This window comes from Enhydra lutris, unplaced genomic scaffold (genome assembly GCF_002288905.1).
Source record: "Enhydra lutris kenyoni isolate GAN:26980312 unplaced genomic scaffold, ASM228890v2 scaffoldscaffold14, whole genome shotgun sequence".
In the NCBI taxonomy this organism is placed as follows: domain Eukaryota; kingdom Metazoa; phylum Chordata; class Mammalia; order Carnivora; family Mustelidae; genus Enhydra; species Enhydra lutris.
Window position 1 is genome coordinate 37,912,640 of NW_019154098.1, and position 21,963 is coordinate 37,934,602.

Below are 21,963 nucleotides of genomic sequence, written 5' to 3' on the forward strand. Positions count from 1 at the left end.
GTTTTCTTATACCTCTTACCCCTTCCAGTGGATCTAATTTCTTAGCCTAATTTCCTTATGACACCTCACCTCCAAGATCACACGAGTGATCCCTGTCTTCTGCTATTTGTACTTTTGCATAGTCCCCTCCCATGCTGAATAGGGCTGATCTGTGTAACCACTAAGATATCACAGAAATGACAATGAATGACTTCTGAGCTTAGGTCATAAAAGACACTATGGCTTCTGTCTTGCTCTAAATTGATCTGGATCACTTGATCTGGGGGAAGCCAGCGGCTATGTCATGAGAATACTCAGCCAGCTCTATGGAGAGATCCTTGTAGCAAAGAGCCAAGTCCTCCAGCCAAGAGCCACGTGAGTGAGCCATTTTGGAAATGGATTCTCCAGCCCAGTCAAGCCTTTAGATGACTACAGTTCCAGATGATGTCTTGATTGTGACCTTCTCAGGGATTCTGAGCTACAACTACCCAGTTCAACCACTCCTCAAATTCTTGGCTAATAAAATGGAGATTAAAAACAATGTCTGTTGTATTATCTACTTGGGTTTTGGGTAATTTATTAAACAGCAATATGTAACTAATACAGATTTTGTTTTCTCCAAGTGGGGTGCTACCATAACAAAAGCCAAAAAATGCAAGGGGCTTTGGAGCAGGCAAGTGGGCAGAAACTAAAAGGACTTGAGAAGAGTGTTGGTGACTATCTAAGGTGCTTCAAAGTTACTGTTAATAGTTATTTAATGGCCTGAGAGGAGGCTGTCAATGAGGACAATGATGTTGGACAATGGAAGAAGGGACATTGCTATGTCATGGCAGAGAGCTTAGCAACACTATAAGCTAGAGTGACATGGAAAGTATAAATGTGCCTAATCGACTATGTGATATGGCTAAGGAGATTTCCGGGCAGTGCTGAAGTAACTCCTGGCTTCTATCTGCTGCTTATATTAAAGTCTGAGAGGGGTTGACAGAAGCTTAAGAAAGAAGTGTTAGATAAAAAGGAGCCAGGACTTGCTAGTTTTCAACATTTCTAGCCTTCAGATGGCAAATGATGCTAAAATCAAGAAGTGGTTTCTACGCAAAGATCAAATCCAGGACATGACCAGGAAAGCTGGTTTAGGGATGAAGCTAAGAATGTGGCTATAAAATCCTTTGTTAGGATTGCAGAAAGATCTAAGTTGCTGTCCCAGTAAACTGTTCAAACAAGGGCTTCTAAGACACTCAGCAGCATGAGCAAATCCCAAAGCAGAAAGGAATTATCTTGAAGAGATACGTGATTTTGTCCACTGTAGTAAATCTCAGTAAGATTAACAAGAGACCCACAAAGTCATTTAAAGAATTGTATTGGCAGAAACACTGCCAATTTTGACTGAAAGACACAAAGTGTAAGATGGTAAAGAGGACTGTTGAGTCTTCAAAATTATACTGAATTTTGAAAACTATGAAAACTACTCAAAAAAATCTGAGCAGACTATGAAGTGCAAACAAAGGACACTTTTCAAGAAAAAGGACGGATGACTCAAGGAGGCTTGAGCCAAGAGTCCAAAGCCATGAGCCATGGACAATTACTCTTGAGCAGGAGTATGAATGATTACTAATCAAGAAACTTCTGACATTTATCCGGTTGGATATTAGAATTTTTATGGACCTGTAATCGGTGGGTCTCCCTTTTCTCCTTTTATGAATGGGAGTGTCTGCAGTAGCCATCTTTTTGCCTGTACACCAATGCTGTACATTGTTCTACTGCAAGAGATAACTAACAAAGTCCTCTTCTCTTAGCTCTGTCTCCTTGGGCATTCCCAGTGCTACTTAGGCACTGATGACAAACCCAATTTTTAACCTCTTAGGCCAGACTATTCTTATGACATTCTGACTCTCATTCATTTGCCTCCTCTACATGGCCACTTGGATGTCTGGTTAGAAAGGGAAAAGGGAAGGAAAGAACCTTTGGTTATAGAGAGCTGAGTTCTTCATTAGAAACTTTATAAATGTTATTGCATGGGATAGTCACAAAAATCTCTTGATTTTGCAGAAGAGGAAGCCGAGGCTCCAAGGAATTAAGAAACTTTTCCAATCTTACATAGCTAACAAGCCTTAGGAGTGAAACCCAGGCACGTATGGCTACAAATCTGGTTTTTTTCTAATATATCATCCTTTCTGCCCTGCCAAGTAACCCAAAACTCAACGTGTCCTACATGGATTTTAGAGTCACCCTGTTGTGTTCTCATATCCTATTCCATCCTCTGTCTCTAAAACACTGTCTTTCTACTCAGTTCCCTGTCTTGGGCCAACAGCAACACTGCCAACTTGTCCCCTAATTCTGAAACCTCAGAGTTAAACTAGGTCCTTCCCTTCCATGACCAGTAACCAAATCCTGGTGATTGTAACTCCCAAATGACTTCCAAACAGATCACTTCCAGCACAAACCTTCCCTTCTAGCCTCTCTTGATACCTAAAGAAAAGTTCATAGTTCTTCCAATAGTTTTCCTTACAATTTCTCTCCAGCTAATCCTCAAGATTTTCTCTTTCTCTTTGGTTTTCAGTAGTTTCATCATGAGGTACTTCAGTGTGACTTTCTTTGAAATATCTGTTTGGGGTTTTCTGAGCTTCTGAGGCCTGCAAATTTTTATCTTTCACAAAACTTGGGACGTTTCTTGAGTTAATTTAATTTTTTTGGCCCAACTCTCCCTCTCTCTTCTCATTCTTGGATGGTAATTACTCATATTTAGACCTTTAGAAATTGTTCCACAGGTCCCTGCAGATCGATTCATTTTGTTTGAATCTTTTTTTCTCTTTCTCTTTCACACTGGATGATTTCTACTGACCTATCTTCCAGTTTACTGCCTTTTCTTCTCTGTCATTTTGTATTATATTTCTATTACTGAAAGACAAATTGCCACAAGTTTAGCAGCTTAAAAGAACACACATTTACCATCACTCTGTCTGTGGGTCAGGAGTCCAAGTAGGGAAGAATCCACTTCCAAGTGCGCTCAGGTTGTTGGCAGAATGTCTTCCCTGTGGCTACAGGCTGAGGACTATGACTTACTAATGACTGGGACTGGCAGCCACCTGCAGGTCCTGGAGGCTTCCCACAGCTGCCTGCCCCCTGGCCTTCTCTGTAGGCACTCACCACATGATATTTTACTTCCTGGCCAGCAGGAGCCTATGGGTCTCTCTCTCTCCTCACAAAAGGGCCCAGCCCCTCTTTCAGAGCTTTTATCTGATTCAATTAGGTGCACAAAATGTTCTCTCTTTTGATTGTTTAAAAATCAACTAACTTGGGACCTTAATAACAACTGTAAAATACCCTCTCCTTTGTTATAGTTGCTTTAAAGTATATGGTCATTCTAACTTCTAGGTCATCTTGGTGTTGACATCTGTTAATTATCTTTCTCTTGAAATTGAACTACTTTGGGGGGGGTGGTGATTCTTGAGATTTGTTGTATAATTTTGGTTTGTATTATGGACACTGTCAAGGTTTTGTTGTGGAAACTCTGGATTTTCTTGTAACTGCTCCAGAGTGTTAATGTTTTTGATTTAACAAGTACTCAATTCATTTAGACTCAAATGGAAAACTCTCAAACCTGGGTGAGTGGCTGCTGGGTTTCGTTCGGTTCTTGAAGCCTTGGGTAAAGGCTGCTTCCAGTTTTCCCCAGGCCCACGTGTTTCCGCAGTCAGTGGACAGGCCAAATTATTTTCCCACTTTCTGGCTTCCCCCCATCCAAGGTTTTCTCCTCACTCTCTAGCAGCCTTGGTGGCCTGAGCTCTTTCCCCTGCTACCTGGGGCCAGGAAGACGACGGGCTACCATTGCACTGAAATGACTGCAACTGCCATCCAGCACAGCCACCAAACAACGGTGAATTCACTCTGCAGGATGCTTGCTCCGAGTTTTGGTTCCCCTCCAAAATCTTCCTGCCTTTGTTCAGTCTCCAGAAGTAGTTCTTTTTGTATTTTGCTCAGAATTTATAGCTATTATTCACAGAAGGATGGGTCTGCTAGGCATTTACCCCAAGTGATGACTTCTCCTCTGCCTTGACTCAGTCACTATGACCTCTGTCACGCCGGGGCTCTGCGGCCAGGTCCACACTGCTCTCTGCTGGCATCCTCCGTCTCCTCCAGACTGTCTTTCCTACTACACCACAGGGATCTCTCCAGGATGCAGCTGGGATCCTGTGAGCCTTCCGCAGGCAAGAGTCGCCCATCACATACAGATGGATCTCCTTGGATGGACTGCCGGGTTCTTCAGAACACAGTTCCTCTGAACTGTGGTGCGCTGGAGCTGGCTCGAACTCATTTGTGAAAAAGCACTGCTGAACAGTCAGGAATTTTGTGGTCTGGTTGTTAAATCATTGGTAGCTTGAGATCAGCTATGGTGGGAGCATTCACCCCACCAAAGTTAGCCAGCCCTCCATATCTGGACTTCCGCAACACAGCCAAGAGCACATTACCAACACACATCTCTTCAGCGGGGCATACAGTTTTTATGCCTGAGTTACTGTGAACAAAATCCGAATCCCCCGAACATGACATGCTACCAATATATCTACATCTCCCTGGTTCTGTGTCATTTCCTTCCTCCACTACTGTTCACCGGGCCAACTTCTGCTCAACCTTCAAACCCAGCCTCCGTGGAAAGCCAACTTTGACCTCTTCAAGTATTTAGTTTCTCCTGCCTTTGTCTTATCATGGCCTCAAGACAGCACTAAAGCTGCTTAGCACAGAACACAAGGGCTCCTACCTACTTTCCCGTCCTGCGGATTCACACGTGTCCTCTCTACTGCAGTCAAGTCGGTCCAGCTGTCCTACTAGGCCCGGCTGTGTCCTCCCTCTGAAGCTTTCACACAAGCTGACTCCTTTATCTGGAACACCAGCACCTCCACCCTCACTTCACCCGCCTAACTCTTCCTTAAACATTAAACTTCCACACAAATATCCCCTCTACCGGTAAGCCTTGCCAGATTCTCATCCTCAGGTTAGACTTGGAAACATTTTCTTTGCACTCCCGTCCAGACCTTGGCCATATCCAGAAGCAATGGACTGTACTTCCTGATTCTCTCACTTTTCTTCCTTATGGTTAGTATTTTAATTCAGTTACCCGTCATTTCCCCCTGCTTTGAATTACTGCAATAATGTCCTGATAGATACTGATCATGTCCATAAAAATCTGTTTACTTTTCTGACTCCCTCATTAGACAGTAAGTTCTTTACAGAAAAAACGAACATATTTAATTACACACAAGAGGTCACAATAAATTAACATTTATGGATTAAAACTGAATGGGAGGCTGGGAGACCAAATCAGCTGCTAGATGGAATTAATGGCAGACAAGAAGGCTTGTGAGTGACTGAGTCAAGGCCTTGGATGTCAGAAAATTTGGATATTTAATAGATGATGGGGAGGTTATGAAGATTTTTGGACAGGAAATTGTAATAATTAAAGCATTATTCAGGGAAGTTTCTTGAGATGTAGTCTGCAAGATAGACTGGAGTGGAGCAAAGCTGTAACTAAGAGAATATTTGAGAGAAACTTGTAGTCGTTCATATGAGAATTAAGATAACCACTACTGATACGTCACTGCACTTGCCACTCTTCCAGTTAGTGTTTGAAATTCCCTGTAGTCTGTGCATAAATTTTTTTTCAGGGTTTTTCTTAATTTCTTTCTGCTTTAATAATCTATATCCCTTATTTTAATAAGTTGAGACCTACGTAAAAATGTAATAAACTGGAAAAATATCATCTTAACCTACCACCCAGATGCAACCACTGGCAACATTTTGATATATATCCTTCCAGCATTTTCTATGCATTTGTTCTTATATTGCTAAGATCATACTATATGTATCTATATCTGTATCTATATTTATTTTATATTCTGTTTTCTGACTGATAGGGTATGGTAGCACTTCCTCTCTGTAAAAATCTTAAGGTCTAATAATTGTTTATCATTCAGATATGTTAAATTTTACTCAAATTTAGCTATAAAAGTGACATTTTTTTTTAAAGGTTTTATTTATTTATTTGACAGACAGAGATTACAAGTAGGCAGAGAGGCAGGCAGGGAGAGAGAGATAGGAGGAAGCAGGCTCTCCGCGGAGCAGAGAGCCCGATGTGGGGCTTGATGCCAGGACCCTGGGATCATGACCTGAGCCGAAAGCAGAGGCTTTAACCCACTGAGCCACCCAGGCGCCCCAACATTTTGGTTTTTAATTGACACTATAAATAAAGCTGTGATAAACATTTTTGGAATATAAACTTCTGTTTCAATTTAGATTATTTCTGAGAGTAGATTACTAGTAGGGGATTTACTAAATCAAAGGTTGTGACCATTTTAATAGCTTTTGTGCTTATTAAATTGCTTTCTAGAGAGGAAGAATTAATTCCATTTGCATCTTCTAAACCAATTTTAACATGCATGCCATGTGCCATGTAACAGAGGCAAATACCTGAAAAATTTATCACTTTAAACAGTTTTGCCAACATAGAATATCTCCTTATCTCCCTAACTCAGCTTTTAAATTTTTAAAACTGTGACTATAATAATAAGGAATGTGCTCTTTCTTTATGACATATATATACCTATGCATTATGTAAATGGATATGTAAAGAGTGAAGTGAATGAGAGTTACAGTCTAGTTAATGAGGCTGACAACGGGCTGGACTCACCGTAAGAGAGGTAGATACTCAAAACCTATTACTATCCCTTTAGACAAGAGGAAAAGTGATCAGATCTCACTTTAAAATAATTTTATATACAGTGAACTGGAGGACTTTCTATCTATACAAGCCCAGAAGAAGTAAAATAAACATATCTTACTGTTATGTGGTGAGTACAGGTTGGTCATATGTGTTAGATTTAAACTATTACCTGTCACTTCGTAATTTCTGAAACATTTTTCCAAGTTTTCAAGTGACAGAAATACTACTTAGGTCAGAATGAAACAACTGACCATCAACTGAGTTTTGTCAACAGAGAGGCCTTCAAGCAAGACTGGCAAGCTATGGCTTGTGGGCCAAATGGGGCACACTGCCTATTTTTGTACAGCCTGTGAGCTAAAATGGTCTTTACATTTTTAAATGGTCAAAAAAAAAAAAAGAAAAAAAAAGAAAAATACTATTTCGTGATGTGTGAAAGTTACTGAAATTCAAATTTCACAGTCTATAAATAAAGTTTTATTAGAACACAGCCACATCTTTCATTACGGCTGCTTTTGTGCAGAGAGGAATAGCTGCGAGAGAGACAGGAAGACCCCAAAAGACCTAAAATATGGAGTATGTGGCCCTACACAGAAAAAGTTTGCCAACCTCTGTCTTGGAGTAATATACGATTTTCTATTTTCTTCACTAAATCTGACTATTTTAATGAGTATGTCCCAGATGTTCCACTTCTCTTCAAAATTCTTACCTTGTTACATTTTGCATTTTAAAATATCTGCCATTTTTTCTATTAAGTCCCTTTTGGAGCAAAATTTTATTAACTTCTATAGCTCTGTCTAGAGCCCATTTTCACCTTGCTAGATGGTTTGATTACTGAAATTAAGTCACTGGTAGTCGAAATTCTGCAATTCTAAAAAACACATCATCTATAAATTGTACATGTTTTGAGGATAAAAGCACATGTAATTCCTTACATCCAAGGTAGAGGCATTCCTATTTCAAGTTTAATTAGCCAACAGTGCTCTCTATCAACCAGGAAAGAAAGCCAACTTGAACAGCCTGTTCACGCATCCTACTGGCTGATGGAAGTGTCCCTATATTCAGTTTGGCTACATTAAACAAAACCTTCCTTAACCGTACGCTGCACCTACTACCCATATTCTGGGGAAAGATACCATCAACTCACACCTGTAGTCCTGAGTCAACTTCCTACAATATGAAGCACTTCTTTGAAGACCAGTCACTTGCTGGTTATTCTCACCCAACTGGATCTGAAGTCTACTGAACTGGGATATCTGAGGGCCTCTGGGATGGCATTTATTGTGCAGCCGAGTATGTTCAACTGTTCCCTGGGAATTAGTTTTGTTCTTCCTTTGTTTATCTAGGCAAGCAACGGTTGTGGGATATCCAGCGTTTTAAATGATTCTGCCTCAGAGCATGTGTTAGAAACTATAAGGAGAGTTTACAACTTTTTGATTTTAAAATCGGCTTTGGATTTCTGGAATTGGTGTGTCCATGTTTCTTCCCATTCTGTTGAGACTTACTGTTGTTAGCAACCTCCTGTGTGGTTCTAAAATCTGCTGACCTCTTTGAAACCTTTCCAGCTGTCATTGCCACTTTCTTGATCTCTGCAATATAAGCTACATTGTTTAGTGGAGTTAAGTTCTATGACCTCTGGAAATCCTCCCTGAGGCTATGAATTGACTAACACCCAAGGTAGCATAAACATGCAGACACAAATGTTCCTAAAACGCAGCCTGCTGGGCAACGCAGGATATGACGTGGAGTCTGGAAAAAGCAACAGTTTGCTCACTTGCAAGGCTATGACTACCTCCAGGTGCAGTCTGAAGCTAAGCGGCTAGGTTTTCTGGGCCTCAGATGTAACCTCTCATTAGAACACAGCAGAATTCGCAACTGTGGATGTAAGGAATTCCATGAAGACCCTCTGGGCCCATTAAGACTTCTGGCTTCAGAGGGTCCTAAAACACACTTCCTTCAACCTATAGAGTTTTGTAAAGAGACACCATTTTTTTTTTCTTAAACAAAGTTGATCTAAGTTTTAGCTTGAAGATTATAATGCTTACAGCTCATTAAAATTTGTATCCAGAGAATGCAGTTGCAAATTGAAAAGGAAAAAGAAAAGTTTAATAGATATCTGTCTTGCGTCCAGTTTGTCATAAAAAGGTTCTTATTATTTTTGGTAATAAAGTTAAGACTTTGCAAGGGATTTACTTGGACTAAGAATTCCACATTAGTCTAGCTTTAAACGTGGAGTATTAGACTAGCGATTCTCAGCCTATCTTTTGAAACCTTACAGCTTTGCTATTCTAACAGACAAACCACGTAGCCCAAACCTAGGAGAGCTGGACAATGCCATAGAAATGACATTCTATTGAGAATCCAAAGATAGGGATTTCAGTCCCAACTTTACCACCATCTCAACCTAACATTTCCATTTGTCTCCTTAGTTATAACACACATAACAACATAAACCGCACATGGATATTGTGAAAACAAAACTAGTAACAAATACAAAAGGACCTTGAAAACCTGCAAAAGAGTAAAATATGCAGGTGTCATGCTGGTAGCGGTCAGCCATGCTTCTTTCCTGTTTTTTTTTTCCTTCCCACCCAGATACTGCATGTCTATAACATGAAGCCTCCTGTTTCTCCACACCTCTGAGCCAGCTGCTCTTAAGATCACCCTTCTCATCCTGGCTCCAGTATCAGGAAATCTTTTTTTTTTTTTAAAGATTTTATTTATTTGAGAGAGAGAGAGTGCTCGAATGAGAGAGTACAAGCAGGGGGAGTGGCAGGCAGAGGGAGAGAAGCAGACTCCCTGCAGAGCAGGGAGCCCGATGTGGAACTCGATCCCAGGACCCTGAGATCATAACCTGAGCTGAAGGCAGAGGCTTAACCAACTGAGCCATGGGGGAGTCCCCAGTATCTGGGAAACTTGAGGGTCACCAAGGGTCTCTTAAAGAGACTGGGAGGGGAGGTAAGTTTCCTGTACTTTGCTTTCTGTGTGCAGAGGCTGGAGCGTGGGTGGGTGTGGGTGCTGTGGCCATGGGCACAGTAGAGGGCTACATGGAGCTGAGCCTTCCCAGAGGTTTCTCCCGTCCCTAAAAAATGCAATTACTGTGGAAACTTTTCGAACATCTAAAAGGCTATACGACAAGTATTAACATGGGTTGTCTCTGGATGGTTGCCATTATAGGAGTTCTGGGGTTTTTTTTGTTTCTTTCTTTCTTTCTTTTTTTTTGCTTTAATTTTTTTGCCATATGTCTGTATGTTCTCACTTCTGCAATTAGTAACACAAAAGCCCAAAAAGATATTTTGAAACAAACAAACAAGCAAACAAACTGGCTTTTAACTATGTTATAAGGGGCAAACAACTTAACCACTTAAGAACATGGAAATTTCTAGAGAGAAACATTAGAAAACAAGGGCATGTCATTCACTCTAAAAAGATGAGTACAACATCATCTCATCTGAGAAATTTTCCTAACAAGTTTTATTAAAAAAGGATTTATGTGGTTTTAATGTCCTGTCAGGTTTACTAGAATTAAATAACTATTCTTAAATAAGAATGTACTGCGTCTACCTTTCCAAGTTTTATTCTAGCAGTGTGGCAGTATGATGAAAAAGCGAGCAAAAAATCAGAATCTAGCTACTGGGGGCGGGGGAGAAGCAAAAGGGACCGGAGGGCATAACATATTCTGAAGCTGGTCTATAGACCAGATGGGAAAACTTGCTCTCTAATCTAATGACTTTCTTTTAATCACAAGCAGTAGTTTCCTTATTACCCAGAGTTTTAGAAATACATTATTCTTGAGATGACTTCCTAGGATTTCTTTTACTCATTTAAGACCACATCTTTGTATTTAATTCATCCTCATATTATCCCTGCAGGGCACATCCCTCTAATTATTCCCATCTAAAGTGACAGGAAAATGGAATTATACTACTTGGAAAACAGACATCCTTTGGTATGTCTTTTCTCAGTGCCCCCTTGGTCACAGATTGTGAGCTGTCCTTGGACGGCAAGGACCATGACTTCCCTGTCTTTGCATGTCCCATGCCCAGGCCATGCCGGGTGCAGAGTAGGTACGTAGTAAAAATCTGAATAAATGCCTAAATAATAATAGCCAATGTGTAATGCTTACAGTAACTCGAGCACTATTCTAGTGCCATTATACACAGTAACTCGCTTAGTCCTCAGAACCCTACAAAAATGCGTGTTACCATTATCCACATTTTACAGATGAGAAAACAGACGACCAGAGAGCAAAGCAAGGTTACTGAGCCGGGATCAAAGCTTACGAACTTGGGCTCTAGAGTCCAACCGCATCACGGCCACACCGAGCTGCCTCTGCAGCACCTGTGATAACCAGGAGACTGTTCCCTTCCAAGAGAAGCAAGGTTGTGCTGGGCTCCCACCTCGAACCCTTCCTGGGTTTCTGTCAGAGGCAGCTACGCCGTGTGGTTCCTTGGGAGACTTAAAAAGGGAAATAACTGGACACAGGCACACAAACGCGGAATAAACGAATCCCCAACATTCACAATTGCTGTGTTTGTAAGGCTGTTTCTCAAATACCTGTGGGGATTTGTGGGAGCGCCAGCTGTACTGGTGACTGTGGAGACTCGCCAGCAGAATATTTTCATCAGTATCCACCTGGCCAAACCGCAGTGTCTCCTGTGTGTCATTACAGATCACAAAATGGCTGAAGACCAACTCCTCTACCTCAGGGCATTTGTTCTGAAAGAAAAAGAGTACGAAAGCCAACGTGCATCAGATTAATTGCAAGATGTTTGGCAGCTGTCTGCCCACTGGCGATTGTTACAACACAGAAACACTAAAAGATCTGTTGTCATTAGCTCTGGTATACAAAGTATTCTATACTTCCAGGATAAGCACAAAAAATACCTTAAAGAGATCTTAAATGGTCCAAGAATATGTTTTGATTTATACTCCTGCAAAAGAAATCATAGGCACAGAAGAGTAAAAGAACAATGAGATCCCTCAAACTTTTAACATTTTAAAATGAATTAACATGCTACAAAGAATGCAGTACGGAGTAGTGCACGTTTCTGAGCAGAGTACTGGAGGCTAGAATTACCATGTTCCTGGCCTTCTACACTCGACAATCAAGACCAATTACCAAAGCCACAGTTTGTACCCTACAGAAAGTAAGGATCATTTAGGTAATACATCCCCAGATCCCTTAAGGGGGAGGGTGGATGTGTGTGTGTGTAAATCTGCTCAGGGAGAGATGTAAATAAAACCATAACTTTCCCTCTATTGTTAAGAGGCTGAACACACAAAACAGACCAGCTCTGGAATCAGTGTAAGCCAAGTTGCAGTTTTTAAGAAAGATAATGTTCATTGAAAAACAGTTGTTGGTGTCTGTGTCAGCTAAGAGTCATCCATCAGCTCATGTCTTCCATTCGTCTGCTGAGGCTCAACAAATTAGTAATATGTTCCTGTGTTGAGACCTTCCTTCTCCACTTAACAGTGTCTCCGTCGGTTGCTGTTATATCCAGACACCGACAAAGTGATTGAGCATTTCTGTGTTTCCTCTTCTATCCCTCTGGTTAGGTTATGAGTTAAAAACTAATAAACATATCTTTTTGGTAAATGAAAAGAATAGTTGAATAGATGCTCAAGCTGGGAATGCAAGAAAAAAAATCTTAATTAGCCAATCAATTTGCAGACAAGGGGAGGTCACTGGAACTGATACTTCTATTGTGGCCTCTATTTCGTGGTTGTGGAGCTAAATGTCATAATGCTACACTAGGTCACTTGCCATTTTCCCAAGGGGAGGGAGAGTAAAAGGGGACATATGACTCACAAGCATAGTGATTTAAGTGATTATGAGGCCTGAGGAGTCTAAGGACAAAGTACCTGGAATCCAGCTTGGAACAAGACCCAATCTAGAACCTCAACCAGAACAGGTGTCTTGGGGGGCAGAATCCACTCCTAGTCATGCACAAGGCCCCCTAAGTAAGGTGGACAGTACTTTCTGGCTGCAGTTGATGAAAGGGCCCTGAAACACCTCATTCTTCCAAATACCCTTGGGGACTCACTCTGTCACCCACCGATTCTCACCAATCTCCCTATTCTCAGAGTGGAACCTCACTTGACAGCCACACTAATCACAAAAAAAAAAAGGAGTCTTGGATTAAGAGATCAAAGTAATTAGAAGCAACAATTATCTGTTGTTTACCATACTCTACGCTGTGGCTTTTAATCATGAGCTTGACTCCAGTGGGGTTGAACGTCCTGCCCGATTCAACCCCTGCCGCATCGTGAGCCAGTCCCCAATTGCTTGCTAAGCCCCAGCTGCACGAGCTCTTTCCTGTCCCTCCAACACTGCCCTAGCCCCCTTTCAACTCATTCAACACATCAAGCTCCTTCTTGCCTCAGTGCCTTTCCCTTGCATGGACCTGTTTTCCTTCACACTTAACTAACTTGTTTCTACTTAGCATTCAGGTTCCTGTTTTCAAGTCATTTTCTCTGGGTAGACTTCTGGAAGCACCTCCAGACCAGGTCATGTCCCTCCAGTTTAGGCTCACCTCACACTCCTACTGTTTCATTATCCCTCCTGAGACTAAGAAATCATTGGATTCTCAGTTCACTCTTGTCTCCATCACTAGAGTCTATAGGTGCAAGAGGGCAGGAACCGAGTCTGTTTTTTTACCAGTTTATGTCCAGTACTCAGCATAATGGCTGACACGTAGGTACTCGGTAAACACTTATGAAGCAAATACATGAGTAATTTTAATTCTTAAAATTATAAGTGAATGCATGTTCACAGTAGAAAAATTAGAAAATATAGGAAGTAGGGATTTTTTTTAAGTCTCTAATTTTGCACACAAATAACTCCTGTTAATATTTTGGTGGATTTTCTTCTAGCAATTTGAATCTCTTCAGAGTATCCTACCTGTTTCTATTCCGGTCTAACCTATCTAATTCTGTCTTATATGTCTTACCTATTTAAAGGTTTATAAACCTTTAATCAAACTGGAGTCCAGTGTATAATTATTTTAAAGAGATTTTTCCATTTGCCCTTATAAAATCAACATAAACTGCTCTCATAAACTTTTTCCTCTCCTTTAGGTCCAAGAGTGCAAACATGAAGAAAGGGATATGATTCCAAACTTCCAGTTAGATATCCTGAGACTGAAATTCAGTTTTCTTAATGAGTTGGGATCAATCTTCTGGTAACACAGAGGTTAAGTTACCAGATGGGGTTTGAGAAGGAAAAAAAAAAAGCGCATATTACTTTCCCTCATCTCCAAAAACTGACCTTTAATAAATGATGAGTGTTTTAGAAAAATGTAAATGAAAGAACACAAGGGAGTTGTTTACATTTTTTTAAAGAATACTCAAAGTCCTCAGAGAACTGTTTCTCTACTGTTCCTTCATCTGTGGAGTTCATTATAACTGTAGTAAGTTTAAGCATTTCTTGGAGTGTCTTAAATTCTGGTGTATTTTTAATAAAACAGTTCGTGCACATTTTATATGACATCATATAGTCAGAGTCTCAGGATGCTCATTCAGATTTGTAATTAAAAGATGGCTTATCTACATTTAAGATTCATGCTGGAGTGTTGTACAGGCATTTGCAATTAAACAGAGACAGACATCATTCTGGTGTAAGATAAGACTCATGAGCAAGACCTTCATTTTTAAATAAAAATCCCCTTTACATGTCATTTTGTCCAAATGTGGGGATACGGCATTGAAACATAAAGTGAGTTGCAAGTGGCATTTTGTGTCCTCAATCTGGTTTCACAAAACATTAATCATGTGCCAAAGAGAAAAAAAAAAAATCACAGCGAGAAATCAGACACTGATGAAGGCTTCTGTTAATCTTGAGCTTGTGACCTAAAGGTGAAAGGCCAAATTGTTTCATTCTTCAACTGTCTGGTCCATCCACACTGGATACAAATGACTTGTCTCAGATACGAATCCAATAAAAGTATGCAGAGAACTTGAAGAACTTATCTTGCTTATTAAATTCATATTTCTCATCGGCAATTATTAGACTGCATATGAGACAACACACCAATAACCTCCAAGCTTGGGAAACTAATCTTCCCCACTAAGGGAATAAACCACATTCAGAGCATCTTAGAAACAATGAACTTAATAACCCTCTATAAACCCATTTCAATGTCAAATGTCCTGTAATTTCAAAGTAGTGCATTTTTGTATTTACTTTAGAATGCGTAGGGTTAGATGCCTACCACATTAAAACTTGGTGGCAAGTACCCTTGACATGGGAGGAAACAAGAAAATTACAGCAACAATTACAGAAGTATATCCTCTTGTGGCTCATGTTAACATTGCCAAATCCCTGTATAAATCAGAATCAACTATTCATAGAATGTACCTGTCAGCAATATGCTACGTGACATATGGCTCTACTTAATCAAATATACAATTCCATTTAAAAAAAAAACCCAGAATATTCCTTCAAGGCACTGTGTTAGCCAGTCAGTCATTTGCACTCTGATGTGGTTTAAAACATTTAAATATTTATGCACCGTATTTTATTTATATGTATAGCTGTGTCTAAGAGAATATTTTTACCCTGGGAGGAAACTGATATTTCTGAAGGCCATTTTGCAGTAGTTGCTACACATGAGTCCTCTTAGAATGGCCCTGATACCAAGACAAAAATATTCTGGGTTTAAATGCTCTATCAATGACTCTTTTATATTTTCTAGGTTTGTTTTTTATTAAATGCATTGTTCAAAATATGACAAAAAACAGAAATTGGAGCCATGGAGGTTTTTTTCACATCACTATTCAAACCAGCTGCAAAGATTTAGATCACACTAGCTCTTATTTTACGCATGTCCTCTGCAACAAGAAAACCATGGAATGCCCTTAAAAAAGAATTTTAAAATAAAAAACAGATGTGTTATCTTCTTTCTCTTTGCTATTGTAGTGCCATGTTAGGTAATTAATTCCTTAGTCTTATATAGGTCTTCATGCATATAAAGAAAAGAGTTTATTCCCATAAAAATTCTTAAGTTAGAGAACTCCCAAGTCCCCCCAGCACACCCCCACCCCGGCCTGTCTCCACATGAGGTCAGCACAGGATAGGAGAGCACTTCTCCTGGGGGGCCAGCTCCGCTCAAATGCAGGTAGCACATACGGAAGTTGGGGGTAGGGGGTAAGTGTCCCAGCTTTAAGAGCAACACAAACTTGATGGAAATACAATATTATACCGAAAATCAGTATGGAAGTAGAAATGATTTGTTCTTAAATTACAGTATTATCCAAACATTCTGTGAAATTATTTTCATGCTTGTGGCACGGACAGGTTCCTCATCTTAAACACACCATGCAGCACAGACTTACACTTCATCCCCTTGTTTGATATGGCTAATTTCTGGCAAGAGATGAAAGGAAGAAAATAATCAATTGAGAGTCTTTAACTGATTAAAAAATGGCAGAATGATAGTAAGGGGAAAGACTTAGACTCGGTGGGCTTGCACATTTTTTCTCGCTGCTTTTTCCCTTTGAAAAGATGAAATGTTTACTATCGGCAAGGCTCACAAAGGTTCTTCATTTCTGCAATGGATGCTTAGACAACTTGATACATAACTAAGTTGAAGCTTTGGCAAAGGAAAGCCATAATACTTGGAAAAAATTTCTGGGAATATGTTCCTTTCCACACAGATGTGGTACATTAGTCACAAAAATGTGGGCATGGTCTCCTATGCATGTGTAGAGAACCCATATTCTCCAAAGCTTTTAAAAATAACATGCATCACTTTGCTAAACAGAGAAAACCCCAAATATTATGGTGCCCATCAAATTCTTCATTTTCTCACATTTTGGGGGGTGCTTCGCTTACTATGAGAAGTGATAACATAAAGCGTCTAGTGAAAGATCACACGCAGACAAACTGTAAGCTGTTCTGGGATGTGCGTACCTGTTGCCAAGCTTGTACTGCAGTGTTTAGAGAATGAACCACGTGTTGCCCAAAGCTGACGAAGACAGAGTCCACTACGATGGAGCAGTCAAGCAGCTTCTCCCCCGCGTCGCGGGAAACGGCCATCTGCCCGAAGATGCCAAAAGGTTTCACCACGCTTTGCATAGTGACGTTTCTGCACTCGAGAAGTTTACAGTCCGCCTGAGCTGAGAACCGGATCTCCTGACAGACAGGACTGTTGTTCCACTGCCGGAGATACAGGTGCGGTTCTTTGAAGGAAATAATCATGTATTCTAGTTCAGACGGCACATTTTTATCAGAAATAAATGGGTGTAGGTACCGCGGTGGAGCTGTTGAGAAAATAACCAGGAGAAACAGCAATTGGGATGAGCCAATATTTTAAGGAAAGAAAGACATGGCGTTTAAATTATTCACTTTTTAAAGCTTACCGATTTTGTGATTTGCAGTTTAATAAAATGCAAACACTCTCTTGAAGGCATTTGATCTCTTGAATTACCATTTGATATTTGCCAACAAAATGGTTTTGTTCAACCGGTATGCCTCAAACATATATTATCTAAAGTTCACATTCAGTTTCACAGACAAAAATTTGATCACAGAAGACGACAGATACAATGAAGAAGAGGCAACTGTCGAAGGAGAGTTTTATGAAATGCTCTGTATCTACCAACCAAATCTCAAAAACAAAAACATGACTCAAAGAGAGTTAGAAAAAGCAGGTTAAATTCCATTTTTTGCTGAAAAGGCAAGATTCTTAACAGCAGCTGTGTTTAGTTTTAATCTGATTTTTTAAATCTGATTTTTTTCCTTTTTCCATTACATGTTGGGTTGAAAACCTAAATCAAAATGTACTAACTAGGAAACATTTGGTATAGACTTTTAGGAGTAATTATTCACGTAAGACTGGCAAATTTATAAAAGACCACTTTCGGTGGTGGCAAAATTTAATAAGACTCCACCTCATCAGCTTGTAAAAATGACAGTCCTTCACATTTCTGGAGAATTTGCCCATCCCTTGTAGAATGTATTCATGCTTTTGAAATCAGGTAATATCGAATACTTTTGGAATCTCTCCATCATTAATGTAGTAGCTCAGGACACAGAACAGAAACAGATGTATTTCTTTTAAAAAGATCCCAATTGGAAAAACAGTAAAACCTGCAATTTTTGTAACTTCCTTGAAAATTCTTATTAGGAAGCATGCAAAATCATGTCAGTTCAATACTACTGGTAATTTATATAATAGGTCCATATGGTGGTTCAAAAGTAAGGGGTACATCTGTTAGATGAAGTCAACTTCAGAATAATTTTGCCAGTGCTCACTGTTGGGGGAAATGAATGCCTCTTCCAAAAATTTCCACCACCACATGGGTGGTAGTCAGTGGGGAAAGAGCTTTGGGTGGTGGAGTGATTAGCAATCACAGCACTTCGAAACATCACTAATACTGTAACACACAGGATAAAACCCCTTCCATGTCTTTTCACTTCATGAAAAGAAAATAAATTATCTGGGTAAAAATCGATGAACTGTGTCTCAGAGAACACTCAAGAAAAACGGTAAGTATTAAGTGGGTGTTATTCAGATGCTAAAGAGAAGAGTACCTGTGCCTAGTTGATCAAGGTGATGACAAAGATGGAACTCCAGGTGAGCAAACTGGAAGGAAATGCAAAGAGATGGGACAAACCATGGGGTAAAACAGGAGTCGACTCTGGTACAGGCAGCCAGGGCTGTTGGAGTTACCAGTTGGTCACAAGTGCTTTGAGAACCAGATTCACTTGCAGAGCTATGGGAAATAAGTAATAAAAGAAGATCAATGACCTATATTTCCCAATACCATATAAGTGAAATGTCTATAAGTGTTTTTATTTTTTTTTAAAGATTTTATTTATTTATTTGATAGAGATCACAAGTAGTCAGAGAGGCAGGCAGAGAGTGAGGAGGAAGCAGGCTCTCCACTGAGCAGAGAGCCCGATGCAGGGCTTGATCCCAGAACCCCGAGACCATGACCTGAGCCGAAGGCAGAGGCTTTATCCCACTGAGCCACCCAGGTGCCCCTCTATAAGGGTTTTTAAAGCTAGCACCCATAATCCTATAGTTAATATATTATCATGAAATTTTATGTATTTACTCACATAAACTAGTTATTTTTTAAAAATTAAGTTCAAGTTGATTATTGTCTATAAGTTAGCAGCAGAAAAATTTCAAAGGATTCTTCAAACCCCAGGTCATGTTGAACTACCTCCAACCCAATTTCCTTCCAACCGCATCTCATGCAATTTACAGACAACTTGTTTTTCTATTAGTTCAAGACCAACACAATTTGGAGTATGACTCTGCTGTTCAAAAACTCAATACTTCCAGCATCACCATAAATGTTTCACTTTGTTTTACTTCTCCAGATTGTCCATATCCAGAGGGCCATGAGTTAGTCACTCCTCTTTATTGAACACCCAGTAAATGCTGTAGTAGGTGCCATAAAAGTTAGGACCACCAAGGTCCCATGGACAGTTACACTCAGTTACACTGCATGGGCCCTCTATTCACTTGCCCATCTGCCTACCGCCATTCGAAATAAGTAAAATCTCATTAAAAGAAATAGTGACGGCATCTGTAGGAGGGAAGAAGTTTGTACATGGCAGCTGCTGATGTGCATAGGAGACATACTGCCTAGCTGCCGGGCCTCAGTGCTAGCAGACACATGGGACCTGGGGAGTGGGACGGCGCGAGGGGTATTATGGCGTTGGTGGGTCACTGAATAACTGCTGCCCCATTCTCTCATCGTCCTCTGCCCTCTTCTTTCCAAATCCGAAATTTGTTCTAGAGCTATGGGAGCCTGGCTTCCAAGTCCATGAGGAGCCTAGAAAGAAACATCGTGATTTACAGTATCCTAGGGAGCACTATGACAGGAAAAACTAAGGAAATAAATCCTTGGTTTTATATCACCATCTAACTGGTGATATAAAATATGTAGACCTTTAGAACCGTCATCAAATAGAACCACCACCCAGGTACAGGAAGGTTGGAGGTGCTGCCAGAGTTGAAACCCAAGAGGAATGCAGGACGGCGTGAGGTGCATCACGTGGGATTCTCAGAGTGTGAATCTTCAGCTAAGTTTTGAAAGAGGTTATGAAAAGCCTGGTGAAAATGAAAGCTAGGAGCATTCCAACACATTTACTGAACCTTTAATTTTAAGAAATTTATAGTTATATGGTGGTATATACAGCAATGTTAGTAAATTTCCAGTACCTACAAAGAAAACAAAAAACTCTGGGGCAATTTGTTACTGACTCAATGCTATGCACAAGGAATGCAGCTAAGTATATTCTAAAGCTTCTATAAATGGGCATACTAATTTAAATAGCCTTCCAGGAATTTATCTGTGCAGTTACAAATAACAGATTTCATTGACTAAGTAAAATTAAAAGTTGTATTTATTCAGGAAGAGCAAAGTGTATTAGGTGTACATGTGTTTTACACATTTGAACTACTTTCAGAAGTTGTTAGAAATAGGGTAATGTTAGTCAAAATATTATTAAAAATCCAGGCGAGAGTTCTACGAGATCAGTTTTAAAACAGTGAGTACACAATTTGAGGTGTTTAACTGAAGCATTTTTCTTGCCAACTACAATTTTTGACACTCCTGAGATTTTCCAAGATTTATTTTTCTATCTTGAGAGTAGCAGATAGTATAACATATATTGAAAAAGGCTGCTAAAACAGGAGTATGTGCTACATTATTTATTCATAACAAATTGATTAATTCTTTAGTTCTTCCTATATTAAATATATATATAAATTTTTAAAAATAGATATTTTGGGGCTTATATAGTAACTCCTAACATATTCAAGTAGTTAGCAATACTCTTTCAATCTTAAAATCCTAACTAAAGTATTCTTGGCTGCATGTTCTTCTCATTTAGTGCCCTGAATATATCTTGCCAGCCCTTTCTGGCTTGCCAGGTCTCTGTGGACAGGTCTGACGTTATTCTGATGGGCTTTCATCTGTAAGTAAGGAGCCTCTTTGTCCTAGCGGCTTTCAAGAGATTATATCTACAATTATGATTCCTCAATTTGACTATCAGGTGCCTTGATGTTTTTCTTGAATCTATAATCTTGGGTGGAGACCGTTTGGCCTCTAGTACATGAACGCTGGTTCCATTCGCGAGATTGGGAAAATTTTCATGAAGAACTAGTTCCACTATGTCTTCTAGACTTCTTTCTTTCTCCTTCCCTTCAGGGATTCCGATAATTCTGACGTTGGAACGTTTCATGGCATCATTTATTTCCCTGATTCTGTTTTCGTGGCTTCTAAGCTGTTTGTTCCAGGCTTCCTCCTGATCCTTTCTATTTGTTTGTCCTCCAGATCACTAATTCTATCTTCTGACTCAGTTACCCTAGCTTTGAGAGAATTTAGATTAGATTGGAACTCATTGAGAGCTTTGTGAACCTCTTCCCTGGTAGCTTTCAGCTCAGCCCTAACATTGTGAACATCTTCCCTGGTCGCTTTCAGTTCGGCCCTAATCAATTCCATTTGGTCATCCATGGCTTTCTCCAACCTAGCTATTGCCTGGATAATTGTTAGCCTGAATCCTCTTTCTGACATATTGTCTCTGTTGCAGAAGGCCCATCCTCTGTATTTTTCTTCTGTTGGGCATTCCTCCTCCTAGTCATTTTGGTGAGAGATGACTGAACGGATGTAGCTGGATGTATCGACTGTGGTGCAGTCAAGGTGCACCCTGGAATGCTTCTGAGCAATCAGGATTCCCCACCCAAACGAGAGAAAAAAGAAAAGAAAAAGAAAAAAAGAGAGAGAGAGAGAAAGACAGGAAAAAAAAGAAAGATAAAAGAGAAGGTTCAGCCCAAATGGGCCCCAAGGTAAGATTTAGGAAGTATACAAACAAAAACAGACAAACAAAAAGACTGATAAAAGTATATGACAAGAGAGGAAAAAAAAAAAAATATATATATATATATTTATAAGCAAATAAAGGAAGAACCTCGTCAAAAAGAACCCCAAGTATAAGATTTATATACTATCAGGACAAACACAAAAACACAGAAACACTGGCGGGAGAAAAAGATGGGAGAGTGGTAATAAATTCTCAGTGTGGGTGAGGAAGGTTGTTTTGATTCTTCCTGGATGTATCTTGATATCTTTGTTAAAGGACTCAACTTTCCTAAGATAAAGGGGGGTTAAAAATTGGTTTACCTATAGGGGTAGCATTGATTGGGGAAAGGGGATTACCTTGAAGTTTAACTCTATATGAATATTAGAAAATAAAAATAAAAAAGGAATAAACTAGACTAAACTAAACTAAAATTAAAAAAAAAATAAAAAAA

The 21,963-nt window shown here is 39.8% G+C and overlaps 1 protein-coding gene across 4 annotated transcripts in view; it reads right to left on the reverse strand.

Moving 5' to 3' along the window:
* LOC111146810 (vacuolar protein sorting 13 homolog B) overlaps positions 1-21,963 on the reverse strand; it is a 755,552-nt gene that overhangs the window by 77,923 nt on the left and 655,666 nt on the right. For all 4 annotated transcript variants that reach the window (XM_022502501.1, XM_022502502.1, XM_022502500.1 and 1 more), the window contains 3 exons: positions 18,225-18,406; positions 16,602-16,951; positions 11,246-11,407 (listed from right to left, as the gene is read on the reverse strand). In XM_022502501.1, the coding sequence (XP_022358209.1) occupies positions 11,246-11,407; positions 16,602-16,951; positions 18,225-18,406 (694 nt within the window). The remainder of the gene's footprint in view (positions 1-11,245; positions 11,408-16,601; positions 16,952-18,224; positions 18,407-21,963) is intronic.